At 39.9% G+C, this 21,533-nt stretch overlaps 1 protein-coding gene across 1 annotated transcript; it reads right to left on the bottom strand.

Moving 5' to 3' along the window:
* Window positions 1-1,183: 1,183 nt before the first annotated feature.
* Window positions 1,184-6,232, bottom strand: dact2 (dishevelled-binding antagonist of beta-catenin 2). Its single transcript, XM_077582144.1, has 4 exons — window positions 5,874-6,232; window positions 4,807-4,939; window positions 4,420-4,710; window positions 1,184-3,483 (listed from the first exon to the last, which is right to left on the bottom strand). Exons 1-4 carry the CDS (start codon window positions 6,144-6,146, stop codon window positions 1,688-1,690), a joined length of 2,493 nt encoding a protein of 830 aa, XP_077438270.1. The 5' UTR covers window positions 6,147-6,232; the 3' UTR covers window positions 1,184-1,687.
* Between the last annotated feature and the right edge of the window lie 15,301 nt (window positions 6,233-21,533).

The raw sequence follows: 21,533 nt of genomic DNA on the forward strand, positions 1-21,533 counted from the left end.
AAGAAGATCCCAGAGACAGCAAGGATATAAAAAGGCCCCCTGGCCCCTCTTTTGTAGACATTCTAAGTTGGAGATGAGCCAGTGCTACAGCTGCAAAGGTCAGCCAGCACACACAAGGTCAAGCTGACAATGGTCCTGCTTCAGCCAACATCAAAGTTAAGTCCAGCTCTTTCTGAACAGCATCTCTAATCCCACCAAGGTCTCACTGTCACCCACATAGAGAGGACAGAGGGCATACAAACCCCAAGTAGTTGATTCAGTTGAAGCAATTTGTAGAATTTAAAATGCTAACTTTGATGTGAATTGAGGCCTTTGCTCTTTAGACCCACATCTTGTGACGCGTATAAAGAACAGTTGCCCTTCAGTGTGCACTTTAACTCTAAGAAGTTTTCCTTTTCTTCTTAGGGAGCAAAGGTTTCTTGTTAAAGAAGAATGAGACTAAAAGAACCTCTGTAGTGATTATAGCTGCAGGGGAACACAATTTAAAAGTAAAATTTGATGAACCACTGAGTATGGCATCCCTGTAAGCTTCTTAAAAATTCAGGTGAAAATGGTGTTTTTATGGGAGAAAATGTTATTACATATGACCACAGGAGATTTGATGCTTGAAAGGTTGGTCATTAGACAATTTACCTTCACTAATAGATTTTTGCTGGCTGAATCTTTAAAAGAATTTCAAATTCAATTTGAAAGCAAAATTTTATCTCAACTGTCTAATCTCCTTTTCACAGCTCAGCAACGATAAAGCTCCCATCAATTCCCTCCCCAGTCCACAAGCTCAGTCAACTTAGCTGTAACTCTCTCACCTACCATCATCGCAATGTCCATTCATGTGTGGTGATTGTTAGTTTTAGTGCTTCAGCGCAAATGTGTTTACTTCCATTTGAATGTCTGAGTCCTGTTTCGCCTCACTAATTAAGCATGACTGTCTGGGTCGAATGTTGAATCTGCAACTTATTAAGCCAACAGCTGGTCCGAATCAGGAAACCAGATAAGGAGCTGTTACAGATATCTGTGCTAAATTGGTTAGCCTGAGCAGGATGTTTGTTAGGATCAAGATGTTTAGTTTTCAAATGCATAACAGTCAACAGAATGTTGTTAGCTCAATCAAACTCATATTTATTAGATACACTGTGAAAGTGAAGGGTGTATTAAAACGCCAAAGCAATATTCAATATTTATTAATTGGTAGTTTATTATAAGAAACATGGATTGTTAGTCAACGAAAACCAAGGCAGTAACAACAATATATACAATTGCATGAAATAATATTGGATTTACTTGTCAATGTACACATTTTTTTATGCCTATAATAAATTTTCAGCATGACTAATATGACATGCATTGAGAAATGAATTACAATAATATAAATATTTACAAATAAGTGTGAGTATAATTGTGTTACACAAGCATGCTTTTACAACAACAACAACAAAAAAAGTTGGGGTTATAAATTCATCCATCCATCCATTTTCTTAACCGCTTAATCCTCACTAGGGTCGCGGGGGTGCTGGAGCCTATCCCAGCTGGCTTCAGGCAGTAGGCGGAGCTTAAAGAATTGTAATGAAAAACAATCAGTGCACTGAAAAAATAAGGGTGCTACATGAGGTGAGAGTTTTCCATGTTAGTTTCGCACCGTTCTTCGTTTTTTTCCCCCGTGACAAATATCTTGTCTGCGGTAACTGTATTACACCAAGGTCATGACCTTTAGTGAAGCAGGCTGGAAGCGCCGAATCTTCTTTTTCAGGGCTCGTGAAGCTTTGATGCGGCAAGCTGAGGGCTCTGGTGGTGGGAGTTGCTGAAGGGTCTTTCCGGCTGCAGTGGGCCCCAGAGAAGCCTCGGCCCATACCAGGTCGCCTTCCTCCTCGAGGTCGCCCTCCTCCACGGACAGGCTGCTGTCAGAGTCGGACAAGGACTGGAAACTCTGGCTGGATTCACTATCGCCAAACCGATTGGTGGTGTTATCGCTCAACTCCCCATCGCTGCTTGCGGCAATGGTGGAGTGAAAAAGCGACTTGCACTCAGCCGAGTACTCGGACTCGCATCGAGGTGGGTAGAGGTTGGACGTATGATAAGGTGCTGGGGGGTATCTGGTATTGAGTTTGGTATTGAATGAGTTAGACGACATGGAAGACATGAAGGGATAATGAGGTCCTATCCATTGGCCTGACTTGGCACTCATTTTGTGGTCTAAATGAAGACTCCCAGGTGTTTGTGCAAAGAGTTCTTTAGACCTCTGGCGGAACTTCTCCCCATCAGATAACCACTTGGCAGCCCCTTGCCTCTTCTTCCTCTGCTCCGCAGGCTGCTCATACTCCAATCTGCGGCTGTTGCCGGATTTGCTAGCAGCTGGAGCAGGGTGTGGCTTTGGATAGACAGCGTGAGGATAGATTATTCCAGGGCCACACTGGCTTGAGTCTGAGCCTGAAGCTTGTTTGTGCTCCTCAGTTGGGCAGTGAGTGTATTTCTGGATGACCTTCACCTTTCCTGGTCTTCTTGGGTCAGCCTTGGACCCGTTTGATTCTCTGGTTCGTTCGCCAAATGAGTAGCCGTGCTGCTGCCTCAATGCGCGAGGCTTCTCGCTGCTCTTTCGTCTGGATTTTATAGCTTTGGTTTTACGGTCAGCTTGTTTCACCTTGACCCTCTGAGTTCCAGCAGGGACAAATTTGGCGTGGACAAACTGGGGGGAGACATTTTGCACCTCAAAGACTTGACTGTCCTCCGCGCTTGAACTGTGAGACAAGACCGGTCTTTGTCTGTGACCCTTCTTCTCTATGGGCCTCGTTTGTAGGCATTCTCCACATGTCTTTTCTGTGTGGCCCCTCGATATAAAACCAGCATGCATTTTGTCCTTCTTCCTCGGTAATGAAGTAGTGACCTCATCAGAGCTGTACTCTCTCATTACAGCAGGATAGGAATGCCCATATGAGACCAGGTGGCCTGCGTTATCAGTTGCTTCTGGACCGGAATGTGTCATGCAGTGTCTCTTCTGTCCATTATCTAGTGGCATGATGTTCGTTACTTGAGTTAGAGGAGGTTGAGGAAGAGATACCGGTTTCTGAGGAAACGCAGTTACGACTTCAGGTGGTTCCCGCTGATAGTTGCCGTGCGTCTGCATAACCTCAGGGATTTTTTGAATGTGGGATTTGTTTAAGGTCCGCTGTAGGAGTTTGTCAATATAACCCAGTGTCTTGGTATCATAGCCCATTTCAGTACCCTGGAGCATGGTAGAGTCACCCATTGGGGGCTTGTCGCCATCTTGAAGTCCAGCCGATAACACACCATGGAAAAAGATGGGACTTTGGAGGGCGACGGCATGCAAAGGACTTGGGTAGTGGTACAGTTCAATTCCATTACGCGACATCAAATTGCTCTGGAATTTAGGGTCCATTGGAGGGATCTTTGGATTTGGGCACATTGGTGGTTTCTTAGCATCAACTGGTTTATAGTTCAGTCCTTGAGTTATCATCCTGTCTAGGTCACCTGGGAAACACAGCAAGCATAGAACATGAGTTAAGCTTTCACATGACATGTTAAATGTTAGAGCAGGGGTGAGCAAACTTTTTCCTCTGAGGGGCTGCATACAGGAAAATACAGTAGAAGGAAGGAAGGGTGATTTTTATTTAAAACTTTAATTTATGCACTCGAAAAACAGTTGGGTCAAAAATAACTCAAATTGGGTCAAAAAAATGACCAAAAAGTTGGTTTAAATGAATAACCCACCAAACAACCTTTTCTTTAATTTTATTTTATTTTTTTATGAACAAAAAGGAATTTCTTTGGGCACTGACCCAACATTTTGGGTTGTGCATAAGAAACAAAAAATTGGGTAAGAAAAAACTAAATGGATCAAAAAGGGACCGATCCAACATTTTGGTTTTGTTTATTCATTCAAACCAAAAATGTTAGGTCAAATGAATAACCCACAAAACAATCCATTTTTGGGGGATCGACCCAATATTTGGGGTTATTTATTTACTTTGTAAACCAAAAAATTGTTCAAATTAGTAACCCACGAAACAACTTTTTATTCTTTTATTTTGGTGAGACCAACCAATTTTTTGGGGTTATGCATGTAAACCAAAAAGTTGGGTCAAAAGAATAACCCAAAACCCCTTTAAAAAAAAATTTGTCAGGCCACGAATGGCCAACTGGCCATAGTTTGAACACCACTGTGTTAGAACATTAAATTACATTAGCAGTCAAGTGTACATAGAGATCTATACTGTACAGTAATTTGATCAATACACCTGCCAGTCAATAAAATGAGAATTTTCATCTGAATAAAGGCGCACATTATTATTTCATCAAATAAAGCGTGACTACCTAATGTTGGCTACTATATGGGTTTCAATTCACTTGATCTTATGCCTTTTATTGCTACATTAAATTAAACAAGAGTGATCGAGAAATGTCTACCTGTTGACACAGGTCTCGGTCGTCCAAGTTCAGTAAAAGCAGAGCTTGCTCTGATCCTGCTGCTTCCCAGATGAAGGCCTGTTGTCCGAGTAGGGTTGGGGTGGGTTGCGCCTTCATCGGCTGAACGACGACGGTACACGTCGGCTTGTAATGGAGGGCTAACTTGAGAATTAGCCGTACTTGTGGGAGGGAGGAGGAGACTTGTCTGGGAGGCTGACAGGCACTCACTGTACACGGAGGTGCACGAGTTTGACAGGGAGCAAGAGCCACCATCACTGAGCTCATAGAAACCTGGAGAGAGAACAAGTACTTAACGGCAAAACTCAATTGACTTCATGCTTTCTTTCTTAAATGTGGAGTTATGTGGGGTAAAGTGAGTACACACACCTGAACTTGGCCTGCTGTCACTCTCCAGTTGCTCAGTGGAGGCCTTGCTTACATCCAGCTTCAGCTCACTTATTTGTTGGTCAAGCTGCTGCAGGTGAGACTTCAGTCCTACGTCCTGTTTCCGAAGACGAGACTGTAAGAAAAATAGATTCTTTCAGGCAAACCCCGTAACATGTTCAAGAAACACACTTGTAGATAAAGACAACTAATGTACAGTCCTTAGAAAAAAGAGGCGCTATTCAGCTGTGGCTGATTATTAACCCCAGCAGGACATGGGGGAGCATGGAAAAGCAGTGGTGGGTAACTCATTTCTCCCCCACAGCGAAGGCTGGCCATTGTATAAACTGCTTAGAGGAGCAAAGATTGGGGGTTGGGATGGAGGACTGTTTGCTTTGCAGCCAAGGTATGGCGTTATTTACAGTTGTTAACGGGTGAAAAATAATTACACGTTTAAATCATGTTGTTATATTAATACTCATTTATTTTTTCCCCTTGTAATTACAACTAAAGCGTTTAGAATATATAGCAAAAATGTGACTTATTTAACTAAATTCGGTATATGGCTAATTTAAGATGGCATGTGAAAATAATTTAAGAGGTTCAGCAATTCACATGTATCACACAGCAAATCAGTGTAGCTTAGGCATGCATAATAGTCCTGTTCACAAATGTTTATAACTTGTCTCGGGTAGGACCTCACATTGCCAGTTGTCAGCAACACTCATGGGCAGCACAGTTTGTCACTATTTACTAAAAAACACACCAGCCTTCAGTTTATTATTTCCTGGCATTAGCGGTTAATGATTGCGACTGACCCCCTGCAGCCTACAACAACACACACTATACTTTGCTGCAGCAATGAACCTGATTTATGACTCCACTCCTTCCTATCTCCAGCTGAGGGCTTGAAAGTTTGCTAACAAACCAAGGCATGCACATCAGCTGACTGCAACATTCATACTAAAGGATTAAAAGTTTATGTGATTTCAAATATTGTCATCAGAGTGCGTGTAGGTGCCAGACTTCTATCTCAACTACTCTCTGTTATGACTTGAACAACTTCCTACCAGCTGTTGCTTCAGAGCCGTGAGGGTCGCCTCCAACCGCTGCTCCTCTGCCCCCATCTTCATGGCGTCCTCCGGGCCGGCGTGCACGCGAGTGACCGGTTCTTCCCGGTCTACTCTCAGGGCCCAGCTCACCATGTCGCCCTGTCTGTCCCGAAGCAGATGGAGCTCTTGCAACCCGGCCAGGGCGGCTTGGAGTCTCTCTCCTACCCTGCTGCGGTCCATTCCCACGGCGGCGCTCATCATTCCCACGCATGAACCCTTCGTGCTCAGCATGATGGAGGGCAGACACCGTGCATATCCAGACACGACATACAATGAAGAAAATATCTTAGGACTGAAAGGTAATGTCTTGCTGTTTGTGGCTGCTGCTGCTGCTGCTAGTGACCTTCTTGGTTTTTCAACTACCTGATAGAGATACAGTACTCCGGAGCTCAGAGAAGACATTGAAGCTCCTCCCACAGACCAAATGGCCTCGCTCCCTATTGGCTGGCCCCTACGCCCCATTCAACATCTGGTTCTAATCTTCCTTCCAAGTGTTCCCCGGAGCTGGCAGGCCACGTAAAATGTAGACAGTACGCCATTAAGTGTTATTGAGCAGTTTACATTTATATTCATTTTGTATTACTATAAATAACATTACACTTTGATCTATCTATCTATCTATCTATCTATCTATCTATCTATCTATCTATCTATCTATCTATCTATCTATCTATCTATCTATCTATCTATCTATCTATCTATCTATCTATCTATCTATCTATCTATCTATCTATCTATCTAACCATCAACCCCAAATATCGCTCAAGTGGATGTGTATGTTATTTATGTACCTTCTGCCATCTAGCGGAAGACCATTTAATTGTTTTGCCTATGTAGCACTATGCCTCGCTGGCATGGATACATCTGTGAGTGAATAATTTTCTGACCAATTAATTGTAATTTGATAGTTGATCTCTCATGGCATATTGGCAAAGAATCAATCTAGTCGATGTTTTACGATAGGGATCTTTTTGTTTTGTCAGCACATATATGAACTGCATAATGCTAACTTTTGTGAAAACCCCATGACAAGAGCGCCTTCTTGTGGTATAGAGGGATGCATTTTTTTTTAGGGTCGGCGGGGTCGTGTATGATAAGAAATGTGTGAGGTATAAATATAAATCCTCTCACTGGCATATCACTTTAATTAGCACTCGCCTGTCTGTGCTGCAAGTTGGAGTTGTCACATGATTTACGCCAATGAAGCAACTCTTCGACAAAATAGTGAATATTCAGATACAGTCAATGAGATTACTTGCCTCAAAATGTTCAAAATTTTATTTGTATCTTACTTTTAACAATGTAATTAATTAGGTACACATCAATGGCATTTTTGCTCAATATGTTGCTGTTGTTTTTTAAATTACTGCTTAAGTCCAATTATTCTGGATAATCTTATAAAAAACAACAACAATACAACTATATTTGTCCTTTGTCAACCACAGGGCACATTTAGAGAGACAACTATTCACACTTATATTTACACTTTTGGACAATTTTTAAATTAACATACTATAACAAATGTTTTTGGATTGCAAGAGAAAGCGAGAATTCCCGCCAGAAAACCCACACAAGCAAGGGGAGAATATGCAAACTCCACACGGAAGGCAGTAGCCGAGATTTAAACCCATAACAAGAGCTATGCCATCAAAACAAGGTCGGGTATTCTTTTATAGTTTTGCTATTGTTACCCGTAAAAAATGCTAATTAGCTTGCCTGGGACGTTCTAGATTTTTGTGAAGTGTGGGTGTGTGAAGTTATTTTAAGACTCTTTTATGTTTTTAAATGTAGGAAAAGCTGTCAGAAAAATAAATACTCAATATACTTCAAAGGGATAGTTGACTCATTGAGCCATTTTCAGCAGTAAAAAGTACAATGAATACCTTTAAAAACATTTTTTTTTTTACATTTTTACTTGCAATAATTTTACATGAAAAATAATGAAGTTATCAAATTCATTCCGGACAAAACATAAACTTTTTACAGCTGAAAATGGCCCAATGAGTCAACTATCCCTTTAAAACTACAGTCATGAAGTACCGTACTGTTAGTTTTCCGCCCCTTGTCTGGTCCTGAGACTTTTCATATCCACCCTGATGAAGTACTGACTAAAAATCAAATTAAGTGACTCATATGAAAAGCATTTATTTTAATCAATGTCAATCAAATAAAATATATGTTTCAATGCTCAGGAATCCGATACCACAGCACCAATAAGGCTGTGATTACTCGACCCTCGTGATAGGTTAAGGCAAGCTACTGTACACTGACACTGTGCCTGGAAAGATGCTATCTTTAGCATCTTAATGCTGGAGTTCAAAGGAATCACACACGCACACACGACGCATACAAAATGCTCTCCATCACACTAGAGGGCAGTCTCACACTATTTTTCACCCATGTCAGTTAACTTTTTATTCTTTGATTCCCACACTCCTGGACTTCGTGGTTTGCTGAGGTCTTTAATCCAAGTGCTGCTTGTGCACCCATCTGATATTCCTCACAACCACAGAATCCAATCTCTTGTTTATTCCACCACACACGCTTGTCACATTGTCATCAAGATGCACACATTATCGTACATATACAGCACATTGTGAAGCCCACTCCTCCCGGGGATCGCGTCATGCCCTTGTGATGCCGTTGACAAACAACACGACATTGTTATGCCTGGATGTCCCCTGTGCCCCCATCGCTTTCAAAGAATGTCTTACAGGTGACATCAGCAGGAGTTCCCACGTACACATATTTGAATATATAGTAAGTTAATTTTCACTTAATTGGTCTGGAAATGTTTTTCTTTCTTTCTTTCTTTCTTTCTTTCTTTCTTTCTTTCTTTCTTTCTTTCTTTCTTTCTTTCTTTCTTTCTTTCTTTCTTTCTTTCTTTCTTTCTTTCTTTCTTTCTTTCTTCCTTCCTTCCTTCCATCCTTTGTTTAATATAGACAGTGATGTACATTGTATTTGAGAGGCAGATCAATTAAATCCTTTACCACTAGGTGGCAGAAGTTACAATTAACGACGTCTATCCATCCATCCATCCATTTTCTTGACCCATTTAGTCTACCCGATTCTATAGCGGAATAATAGCTTTGTGTTCAATTAAACAGGCCCAGGCTTTCACTATGTTGACTTTTTGTGACATTTTTGTTTGGTTGTGTATCCAGAGAATTTCAAAATGCAAAATATATGTGACTTGGCTTAATAATAAATGAAAGTATTCAGTTAATTTATGCACGCAAGCTTGGTGCGAACACGCAAACTGCGCTCAAGAGATATTCCAACAGAGATTCAAACCCATATCTCCTGACTGTGACTTCATACCTTTCTCTGATAATTGGATGTGAGAAACCACATGGTTCTACATTCAACTAGTTGTGTGATGTCCATTTTGACGTAAGAGACCAAATATGTTTCCTGGCTCTAAGAAACAGGTACGTGTACTGTGATGAAGTGTAGGTAGATAGAGACGGAAACAATAGAAGACACTGCAACAAAGGAAGATGCACTGGGTGGAAGTCACCTAGATAAACATGGGGTGTTGTCACATGTGGGAATAGGCCAGTGTGGCGGAAGCGGGCAGTGAATCAATTGTCTATTCTTGGCACATGAAAAACAACCTTTTCACATTTAGGCATCACAGGCTTATGACTTCAAAGAATGTTAAATCTGATATGATTGTAAGAGTCTGATACCAAAAAGGAATTCCCTAAAGATTCCCTAAAATAGATATAGTTGGTTTTAAACATATTTTCAGCTTTGCGAGTCAACTACTTTTCCAAATAAAAAGTCTTGATCGTATTAACTAACATGTATAAATTGAGATGTATTGAACAACAACCTTAAAGTGCCATATTTCACTTGTCTTGCAGGCAAGTTTCACACAGCGTTTGTTGTGCTCTGATACTGTTACTGTCCAAGCTACTTGGATTTTTACGCTCAGACAGTCACAGCACAATCCAGCATGCCATCTTTCTATTTTCTGTCAGTGGAGCAGCACCAAGATCTATCTCCTGATCAAATCTGAGATTAGAGGCTTAAATATGTGGGCTTCAGCTTTGATTAGAAGTTGTTCGTGCCCAAAAAAAGTTGAATCAACTGTGTGCTGCCTCTTTTCTTTGTACTTGTCTTATTTTACTGGATTGAATAGGGATATTTAAAAATTTCATGTGTTGGGTTTTTCATTCAACGAGTCACAATATAGACAACATCTCATGTTGGTTAAAGGATCAGTGTGTAGAATTTTGTGCCATCTAGTGGTGAACTATTCATTCATTAAAAAACACATATAATAATATGCAAAAAATAAAATCAAACAACTTCTATCACATCAGAGTACTTTAAATAAAAATGTAACCATAGGTCTAGCAATCGTTAATTATATTACATAGGTCGCATCGCGCCATAGGCTACAGGAAACTGAAATGTTCCGCCGCCATCTTTCTGCTACGAATACCCAAAGGAGAAGAACTTCACGAACATAGTTAGCCTCTGGTGGTCGTCACTGTGATTCGGCCTCCCGCCCGCTTGTCTCCCTCTGCTTTGTTCTTGCTAGTGTTTGCTAACTTATTCCGCTAGCTGCTCTTGTTGGCCACTCCCACTAACTCCTGTCTGTCCGGCGGGCTACTCGCTCGCTCACTATAATAATAATTGTTAGTAATTGGTGATAGGCTCGCCAAGTGTGGGCTTTCTGAGGTACCGTAGTTAGTTCGCCACTAGATGGCACTTATCTTACACACTGTCCACATTATCACAAATTCTGCTTGTCAAAGGTTTTCAGTTTTGGCTGACCAAGTCAGAGAGAGGTATGTTTTTCTAATATTTTTGCTTCCTTATTTTATTTTATTTTTGACATGAGGCAGACAAAAATACTGAAAAACAGTTCCTTGACTATGAAATAAAACCACAATGGTAAAATATTATTCAACTAATAGACGTAAGACTCAATGTTAGTTTTGGATGTCAATCGACTGTGCAGGTGTGCTACTCTACGATGACTGTACATGTCAGGGAATTGTAGATCAATTGAATTAATTGTGAAAGTCAGTCAGCACTAGTGAACCTGATCATCTCTATTTTTCATCAACTTGTCCCTCGCATGCTGCTGACTTTGAGTTGATTTGCCCTTCGAGTGCAGAACCTCTCCGCACATGAGAGAGACCTTTATACTGTGTGCTCACAAAATTATCTCCTCATCAAATTTTATTTGAGCTGAGCAAACTTCTGTTTATTCAGCAAGTGAGCGAGACTGGCTTCCATGCAGTGTACTCCTGTAAATCATAAAGACATCGGTCCACATTAACATTGATTTAGCATTGCTTTACTACTTTAGAGTGTGTGCAGCGTTCAGCCAAGTTCCCGATGAGAAGCAAAAACAGTAAATGCTCCATGTGTGACAAGCAAGACAGCTCTGTGGAAAATACACACACACTTACAGTATATTATTTTTTGTGAAAGCCCTAAATTAGCTTGTCAAAATGTGCGCACACACACACACACACAATCAAAATGAATGTAATGTTCTTTTTCTGGATTATTTTTTATATTGTATGTGTGTTTCACCCGCCGTGTTTATCTAAAACACAGAGCTAACTTATATAGTGTGTTTATGAATTCATGTCTATATTGGCATTAGATGGAGAAAACACAGGTCTCAAAGGTGTCATTTACCAACTTTACAAACTATATTTCAGGCATGCATATAAAAATGTCTAAATCATAGCAAAGGACATTTGGTCTCAAGTGGCACATTTTAATTAAAAAAAAATTTTTTTTTAGAGGGACACATTGGAGTTGGTATGTCTAGCAAAAATACTCCACCGACCTTAGATGCTTTGCTGTCTTTCCAGATGAAGGCAAAACTCAGTTTCAACGATCAAATACTTGAGAATTATCTATTCATCTTTACAGACCACACAATATCATACTTGCAATTTTAACTTTGCAGGCATGCAATGTCACATTGACCCAGCCGCGGCCCAAACACATAAGAGAAGTCGGATATTCCATAACATGAAGTTTGTTATTACAGTTCTAAAAGAGCTACTTTTAAACAATACACTTGGGCAAGACGTCTCAGCATGCACATGCTATATTTCTTTTGGCCAAAGACACAATTCATTGTGCAACCGTATTTGACTCTGCAGTTAGGAAACACAACTGTGGTTGAATGGGAAGGCCCAAAGACATGTTTTGCACAAAGGACTTCTGTTTTGAGGAATGGATAATGTTTTCATGTCTGCTTGTGGCATGCAATTTTCAGCAGTTAGCGCACGAGAATAAAATGGCTTATAAACTATAACTCCTGCCATGAAAATGTGCATAGATTCTCAACCTGTTCTTTAGCCACAATCAAACTGTTTTTCGGAAATGGTTTCTTATTTGTGGTTATTTTTAGAGGTCAATATTGACTTGTCTTTCTAATCTTCATGGTGCAAAATCAGTTATTTTTGACCTTCGGAATGGTCCCGAGCTTTCCATATCCACATGGTGTTAACTAGCGATACGCGACACATAATTGACATGCATCATGCATGAAAACACACAACTTCCACGTTCCCCCATTCTTTGCCTTTTAAAAAAGAAAGTGAGATCTTGCCGAAGCTGTCAGCATACAACACTTTTGTTGCACAATGCTGATGACACTGATGACATTGTGCTATGCGATTTGTCACCAGCAGCCTAACCAAAACACCCGGCTGCTCTCTCCTTGGCTGCACTTAGGAGGAAAACACCAGCCACAGGTGGTGTTATGTCCCATTGCCGGGCAAGATGATTGGTTAATCAATATCAGTACGAGAGCAATGATGCTCTAATACACCATTGCCAAATGTGTCATCAACTGAAAGAAATAAAACAACAAAATAACCACATAACATACTGCGATTTTTTTCCTTGTGCAAAAAGCATAAAAATATTGCCCGTCTAAAAATGATCATTCAAGGATGTGCAAGAAATCATCCATCCATCATTTGAGCTTTTTTCACAAAAAATAAACCTCACTCAAAATTGTAGTATTATTGAGGTAGGCTACTACTCTAAATTTGTCCTGCATATGATTTCAAGTCCGCATTTTTTTATAGGCCTATTCATATTGTAGGATAGGGCAATATAAGACCCAATGTCAGCGCAACAAAGCCATCTCTGCCATCTAGGGGTGAATGGTGATATTACAACTTAAAACTACAGTTGATGCATATTCACATTTTGGAAAAGAAAATTCCCATATATTTTTTCAAGAATTTGTTTCCCCTTCACCCCCATTTTTCCGCTGTTTTTTCCCCTTCACATTTCCCCCCTTTTTTCACGAAGTATATATATATTAGGGGTGTCAAAATTAGTGTTAATTTTGAGTTAATTTAAAGTTTCTTTAATGCCACAATTTTTTTAAATGCGCGATTAATGACCGCCCTTTACTTGGTAAGCCTGCACTGGGGGAATTCCAGCCGCAACGCAGCAGAAATGTCCACGTTAAAATCTAGCAGTAATAAATCTAATAATAATGCATATATTTGTGGAGACTGGGGTCAAGTTGTATTTTACAATTTTAAAAATGTTCAGAATTTCACAAATTACTTCATATTGAAGCTCTTAATAAGAAAAGAAAAATGCACTGAGCTGTCACCAGTGTCTTACAAATACAATTATGCCATCTAGTGGAAGAAAAATGACCTCAACACAAATCAATATCACACTTTTTACAGTACATTACATCTTTTTAATTTTAACTAAATTTTATGAATTATCATGAAATTACTGTATCAATGACTAAACGATGCAGCCATATATCTATTTAACATTTTTTCCACTTTTATGTTAACAAGAGTATGAAACTTAGAAAAAATATTATATTGTACATTTAGAGCAGATATAAAATAAGTGCACATTTCTCACTGATGCCCCTAATATATATTGATATTAATATAATATATATTTATATTTTAATGTAGACTGTATATAGGATTTTTTCATTCTGGAGAATTTTGGGGAGTTTGTAAAAAATAAATAAATAAATGAATGGTTAGCGTTCAAAAACTCTGTATCTGTGTGACATCATTGCAACAAGACATTACCCATCCAGACGTACTTTGTCAGTGAATTTAACAAAGAGTAATCCAACACAGCCCTGTTCTGTGTACTGTCTATACTTGAGGCAAGCCAACCTCTGAGAACTGTATTGAAAAGAAATAAATCATTGCAAGAGAAAACGGGAATAGACTTTGCCAGACCGCTGGCATTTGTCCGTTTTGGACGTGTGTCGTAAAAAGGTAGAGGAAAATGAGCTCAGTCTCCAACTGCACTGCGTTATTGATATGAACCAAGAATAAAAGGACATTCCAATAAGTAGACAGTTGCATTCTGTCCATCTTACTCCACGCATAATTTATATAAATACAGGATCTCCTCTGAAGTGAGTTAATTTCAAATTAACCTTTTGGATGCTCTGTAGTTGAGAAAATGCATCCTCCTTATCCCTATGTAAGGAAATTGTAGTTTTTCACCGAAACCATTCTTTAGAGCACATTTAAATGTTCATTCAAGAGGAGCAACCGCATGTAAAACCTTGGGCTGACCCCTTAACACTTGCACCTGAACAGTTCAAGCTGTCCTCTGGTGTGTTAATCCGCCTGAAGTCCTCCACGAGAGCTCATGTGGCCCAGAGGAGATGGACTGGAGGCAATGAGGCTGACAGCACCAACACAGCTGGCCTTTAAGACTGAAAGTCTCCCCAACACCAAAAAAAAGTTTCCCAACACCCCCTTTTACAAATCTGATGCTCCCCGCAGAGGAGAAAAGCCCACTTGTCTTATTCAATGTGCTCAGCCCATGAGAACCCACACTTCCAGGTACTGAGGATCTCGTGAGTGTGTTTCATTGGACAATGGACCACACAAGATTGTTTTGCAATTCCATAAACACGTGAAACAACTATCACTAGATTCATGTTTAATTTTGCACAAACAAAACTCAGAGTTTGTATTCCAGATGCCCATCGACCACTGAAAAATATACACTGGAGACCAATTTATTCGTTTCGCATATTTATACTGTCCTTTCATGTTTGAGGTGAACAGACACAAATATCTCCAAGTTGACAGTTTTTAGGCAATTTTAAACCTGGCAAACCAGATTCAGCCCCCTAACCGAAAACAAATGCAACAAATCTCTCCCTGAGGAGGGGCAATTATCTCAATTATGTTTCCCTCCTATCAGAGCCGAAGTGTGTGGATTAGGAGCGTTTGCAACAAGATAATATAGAGCAAATGTTTGCAAATTCCTCAACATCACTCCTCAGATATTTGAAGCATGAGAACTATAAACTAAAGACTCTCTGCTGAGGTCCTGTTTTATACTGAGTGATATTCTCCTTTGAGCAAGACTTGACACCTTATATAGAGGGAGCTGAAGGTCAAGCTGGGAGCCGTTTATTAAACGTCAGTGTGGTAAGTGGAGGCGGTGAGAAAATTTCATCCATTTGGGTGCCTTAAATCCTTTATTTCTGTTTCTCCTTTTCTGCTCTGTAGGTTGAGTTTGCATGATGTTTATGGTTGTTGGGGGGGGGAAGGGGTGGAGGCCATTTCAGTTTGACAGTGAGATCAGCAAGTGATGCTGGTTGATGTCATGTGCGGGGGCAGAGAGAGGTCTGCTGCCTTTATTGGTTATACATCTCTTCACTTGTCGTCTTTAAAGCACTTAATGTAAATCCTTCGAGTATCACATATCAGCACAGGTATTTGAAAACATACAGCATATCCGTGTCCGAGTCTTGAATTATGTATGTATCTCTGTGTTTGGAAGGTAAATAATTTTTTGGATGGTGTGGCTGATGAGTGTATGTCTTGGATCCCGAATGAGTGCTGAGCTGCCTGGCTTGTGAAGCCAAAAGCGCAGACGTGTGATAAGATAGGGACATTTCGGGGGCCTAAATAGAAAACTTGATCCCTGACAGTGAAAAAGTTGCGAACTTCAGCGAGGGAGCAAGGGCCAAGGTGCCATAATATAGTCCTTCTCTCCAAGGCCAGGTCTGACGCAGGGAGCCTGACGCTCAGCAGGACGGCACAGAGCAGGTCTGTGTGAACACCCAACAACAGAAACTCTGTCACCTCGCTACACTGCATGGAATCCCCTGTATGCTGTCAGCATCTTACAACAGCTGCATGTTGACTGAGTTCATTGATGAGTAGGCATATTGCTTTTTGTTTTGGAAGTAACAACCAAAGCATGCTATTGATGAACTGGAGAAGAAACTGTTCATTTATATTAAGTTGGGATGTTTGGTACTACTCTTTAAAAACTGATACCAGCACAAGTAGGGCTCAACTCTTGGGTAGTCACCGTAACTAATATCAAGTACCGATACCATCCCAAAAAATAACATTTAATAAATAAAAACTATCTATAACACTATAGCATTTTCCTTAAAATCACATGAAATTTATGGCAATTTTTCTTTATTCTAATTTCCAGTTCCTGATCGTAAAAAAAAACGGCCACAAGAGTCAAAAGTAGCGATACCTTGAAATAAGGCCGGGAATCAGCCCAAACATGAAGTTCGATTTATATTGTGCATAGCTATGAAGCAAAATTCTGCCATTTTTATCTATCTCTATCCCTCTATTATGCCACTTGCTGTGCTCAGTGCTCAGGCAACGACCAATCACAGCTCACCTGTTTTCTGAAGCTGTGCTGTGATTGGTTGGACCTGAATCACCCGTTTTCTGAAGCTGAGCTGTGATTGGTTCTTACCTGAGCAACATTATTGTCATCTTAAGTCGACAGCAAGTGGCAAAATGGCCGCCCCCTGAGATGGATAAAAACGTCTGGATTTCGCTGCTTAACTCATATTCCACTAACGCAATATCAAGCAGAATACATATTTAGACTAGTAGTGCTGAATAGAACATATTGTCAAGTTCCAGAAACATAAATGCAAAATTGCTCCATTAAAAGTGATTTCCGTGGGTGGCCTTCGCACTGTGTTTTTTTGTGATAGATTTGATTCCTCCTTGTGAGGTCCAGCTCACGTCAGATCCCAGATGCCAGCATATACTGATTAGTTCCTATCAGTTTTTTCATGTTCCGGGGATGTGAAGAGCGAGAGGCCGTGGCATATCTCTGCGGATCTGAACTGTGTAAACTCATCGATGTGGGTCATAGTGAAACAAAGTCACTCCTCCTGTTGTACTTTGAGGAGAAGCTGGCACGCAGACTTCTCTCACCGTTGTCGTCGTCGGGATGAGTCAGATAATGTCATCATGCCATGATGCTATCATGGCTGCTCATCTCTATCAGAAGAAATAATACATTGCTCTCATTTTTTCAAGATTACGGATGGTCACACTATCTTCCGCGTCTACCTGTAATAATAAACAAATACAAATTTACTATTGGTCGCAACTCATCCAGCTTAGACCGATAGAGCGTGTCCGTAAGGTGAGACATTCCCTTCTTTTCACCTGTCTTATATTGGCCCTAAATACTGAAGATATGTCCAGCATAAAATAATTCACACATTCAAAGAACTGAATAAGCTGCCGTGTGGTTTAAACTGTAGCTACGTGTTTGTGTTGAATGTTTGCTGAGTTGCTAAGAGAGGCCTTGTTGACTGTGTAACACTGGCCTCGCTCCAAAGCACCAACCTGTCATACACACTCTGAACCCTGTGTTGCTGTGACATCATTACATCATTCAATTATTGATTACATTCTAGAATATAAACCATATAATTGATTGATTATTTAATCAGGAGTTGTAACAACTCCAACCCCATCCAACATGTTTAGGATAAACTAGAACAAAGTTTGTGACCCTTGTCCAAAATCGTCTGCCTTTGACTTCACAAATGGTCTTCTGGGATTATGGACATAAATTCCCACAGACGCTCTTGAAATTTTTGTAGAAAGTCTTCCCAAGAGAACAGAGATGTGACCAACTTCATGTTTACAGCAGTGCCTTGAGATACGAGTGACCTAATTTACGAGTTGATAGAGATACTCTGAGCTGTCGTTCAGATGTTGTTGTTTTTTTTTTTTTGCTTTGACTTGCAAGGCTCAAAATAAGTGGTTTTCGCATCGCAGTTTGCTGGTCAAAATGCTAATTGCTAAGCTAACCTAAGACTGACACAGCTAGCGTGGTTAACACATGAATTAATATATTCAAGGTAGCATACCATATTTTTATTAATAATATTATGTATGTTTTCACAATAGAGTCTTGAGTTTTGATTTTTAATTGTGAGGTTTGCACATTAAATGTTCTCAAATTGCATTACAGATTAAAAAAAAAAATCAATTCAGTTTTGCTTTTACATGAGAAAATACAGTTTGTTGTAATACAAAATGTAAATTTAATCAAAAACTCTTAAAAGAAAACCATTTATTCAGTCAATTGTTCATAAAAACCTAGCTTCACGATTTACTTGCCAAAAAACTGCTAGCCAAAATTTGAAAATTGCTCCTCAAATGAAGTAACTGATTTGCAAAACTGATTCACAAGGACAAAAAATAAGATAAATAATTGAACCTTGACTTGTGAACAAAAAATTCAGGTATGAGTCGCTGTATTGTGGCAGTGAACTCAACTTGACTCAGTTCACAACATAACCTATCTTTGCCCTAGAAAAGGCCACCGAGATAATGCTAACAAACGTGCAAATATCACAGAAACCTATTTTTTAATCTTTGAAAAAAAAAATTGGTTATTATTACTCAGGTATGAAACTTTTTATGTGTTTCTGTTTCTATTTTACTGCCCCCATGTGGCCAAGACGCATGCACCAAAAGGAGCAGCACAATGTCCATCGAATTGAAGCAAAGCATGTGACAAAAATGGTTCAATTCTTTAAATTCTATTTAAATATAGCATTACTGTATGTTTTTATAAAGTACAATATTTTTCATATTAAAAGCATTAGAAGCAATGCTTTGGGGAGGCTGGATCAATTAATGGAATCCCCATTCATTTCAAACGGGAACAATGATTTGAGATACACGTGTTTTCAATGATTTAACCTTGTGTCACAAGGAAACTCTGTATTTCAATTTCAGGGTATCTCAATACTATGATAAGCAAAGAATGACATCAAGAACTTGCACCATCACATAACTTCATCACACGTAAAACAGCAAAGTACAGCTAGACTTGATTTCTTTCTTGTGCCTCCGCACAAGTTTTTCTTGGCAGTCCGAGGCAAGTTGCATCAAGCCATCAACTCTTCCTGCCAGCTGGGCGCCGCTCACTCCCCACTGTTCGTGATTGATGACCGTTGCATGAACATGACCACTGAGGAGCACTCTCAGCACTGCCCAACACCAAACACTGCAGGATTTGTTATGATAAGAAGAGACCTAATTAGACTCACTTGCCAATAGGTGAGAGATTTATAAAGCCAAAAATGTGTAGGCCTATATTATGAACTGAACAACCAGTCCTTGTCTTTTGCTCAAGGCTGCAGCACACCTGTGGCCTGAGTGAGGCGAAATGGTATAGATGATGGATGATCGGATACATTTAATTTGTTTTGGTCAAATTTAGGCTACATTTTCCTTGTTCATCACAAATTTGGCGTATCATGGCTGGTCTACTACAACAGTAATACAGAGCAATGACATATATGTTATTCTACTTTTTAGAAGTCAGGACACCATCCAAATGGTTTTTAAACTGTTATTGTAAGCTCAAAAGTTGGACATAATGGTACTTTAAAAGATTAACTTTCCAGTGCAGCGTTCATCCCAAGCCTGGCTACAATTCAACTGTGTTGCCAACTGTGGCCATTACATCTGATTTTATTGACCATAATGACAACATTACATTTATTGGATTTGCTGCAGTAAAAATATTGTTTCACAGGCCGAGCAAGTCTATGGTCCAGGGTTTTAAGAAAATACACTCAAGAGTTTGTGTGTGAAAACGGTTTGTTTTCACTGCAAATATTGGCTTTAATAATGTTGGTAAATATGTTGTCATGCCAAATTATTTGTCCGGGAATCATTTGGTGGAAATGCCTCAAGATGAAAACGAAATACAGTTCCAGAGAGATAACAAAGAACTGTGAGAAGGTAAGACAGTGAGTGCGCGCTAGTCATGCCTTTCTGTCTGTAGACCTTTTGTATGGTGGTGGGAGGGAGGGGAAGATGCAGCGCAGCATAATCTACATTGTTCGAAATCCTTCTTGGGTCTTGGCAGACGAGTCACAGGCCGGTGTGTCCATGTGGGTGACTGCAAATGAAACATTCTCTCCTGGGTTCACGATAAGGTTTGTCTTGACTCATCGGCTGCCATTGCATAAAACTCTCACTGTGCTGTGAAGTAGCCCACTCTGCTTTTACATTTTCAGGCTTGAAAACTCCCTCACCTCAAGTCTCTTCTTTCCTTCATTCACCTCTCGTAAATGTGCACCAACCTTTGCATAGTATGTGACTCATGAATTTACTTCTCCTATCAAATATATATAAATATATATATATATTATTTTTTAATCATTGAATTGTACAGGGTACAATTAATGGGAATGAATGATATTTTTTCTATATCATAAGAATCAGGCAATTGAACAAGGGTATGTACGTATATAGGTATTTTTGTCATTTAAGTCCTTCTAAAGTGAGAATAAATATGTCTTCTAGTGTATTTACAACCATGCCGCATCTACCGGCTTTTTTTGTTGTTGCCAAAAGAGGATTAAAAAATGTGAAAAATCACCCGCCCTCCTTGCTCTTCCATCTTTCTCTGCATGACGTATGCGCACCCAGGGCTGACAACGAGGTGCTCTAAAGTTGCCATGCCAGACTCACAGTTCTCAGTTCTCACACTGACTGTCAAGTCAAACTTAAAAAAAAGGTGTGTGGGGGGGGGGGGGAGCTTGCTCTTCCGTCATTGTCTGGGTGATGTGTGCTCAATCACGGTCGGCAAAGAGGAACTTAAAAGAACATCAGACAGTTGCAGCTCCTTCATAACACTGCAGCTCAGCTTCTGACCTGAACCTTAGATCAGAACACATCACTCCAGTCTTAAAGACTTAACACTGGCTCCCAGTCAGTTGTAGAATAGATTTAAAAATTCTGCTATTGGTGTATGAATCACTGAATGGTTTTGGTCCTAAACCCAGTAGGGCGCTGAGATCTGCAGACTTGGCTCAATTAGTGGAACTCAGAATTCAAAGTAAACATGGTGAAGCAGCATTTAGCTGTTATGCTGCACACAAATCGAATAAACTGCCAACAGAAGTTAAGTCAGGTTAAATCTAAGTTAAAAACCTTGCTTTGTTTTTGTTTTTTGTTTTTTTCCTGTTATGTATGTTGTTTTAGTACTTTAATTGTTATTCTCTCTGCTGTTAACTGTTGTGTTTGTTGATGCTTGTAGGTGTTGTGTTGCCTTGTGTATGAAATGTGCTAAAGAAATAAAACTTCCTTGCCTTGCCTTGCTTAAAGCAGCTACACCAACATATTGTCCAAAGAAGAAATGAAAAAAATTTTCAGTACAGTATATATAGGCATAGCTAGCTAGCTAGCCAACTGCATGACACAACTGTGCTTGATAACCATTGATGCAAACGAAGGTGATTAAGTTCTTCTCTAGTTGGGGAGGGGCAACCCATGTGCATCCCTGAACCTTGTTTTT

The sequence above is a fragment of the Vanacampus margaritifer genome, chromosome 12 (genome assembly GCF_051991255.1).
Source record: "Vanacampus margaritifer isolate UIUO_Vmar chromosome 12, RoL_Vmar_1.0, whole genome shotgun sequence".
In the NCBI taxonomy this organism is placed as follows: Eukaryota; Metazoa; Chordata; class Actinopteri; order Syngnathiformes; family Syngnathidae; genus Vanacampus; species Vanacampus margaritifer.

Coding starts and splice junctions, on each gene's coding strand:
- dact2 (XM_077582144.1), bottom strand. CDS start 6,146: ATGCTGAGCACGAAGGGTTCATGCGTGGGAATGATGAGCGCCGCCGTG. Junction 4,940..5,873: donor CGGCTCTGAAGCAACAGCTG/GTAGGAAGTTGT, acceptor TTTTTCTTACAG/TCTCGTCTTCGGAAACAGGA. Junction 4,711..4,806: donor TGACAGCAGGCCAAGTTCAG/GTGTGTGTACTC, acceptor TTCTCTCTCCAG/GTTTCTATGAGCTCAGTGAT.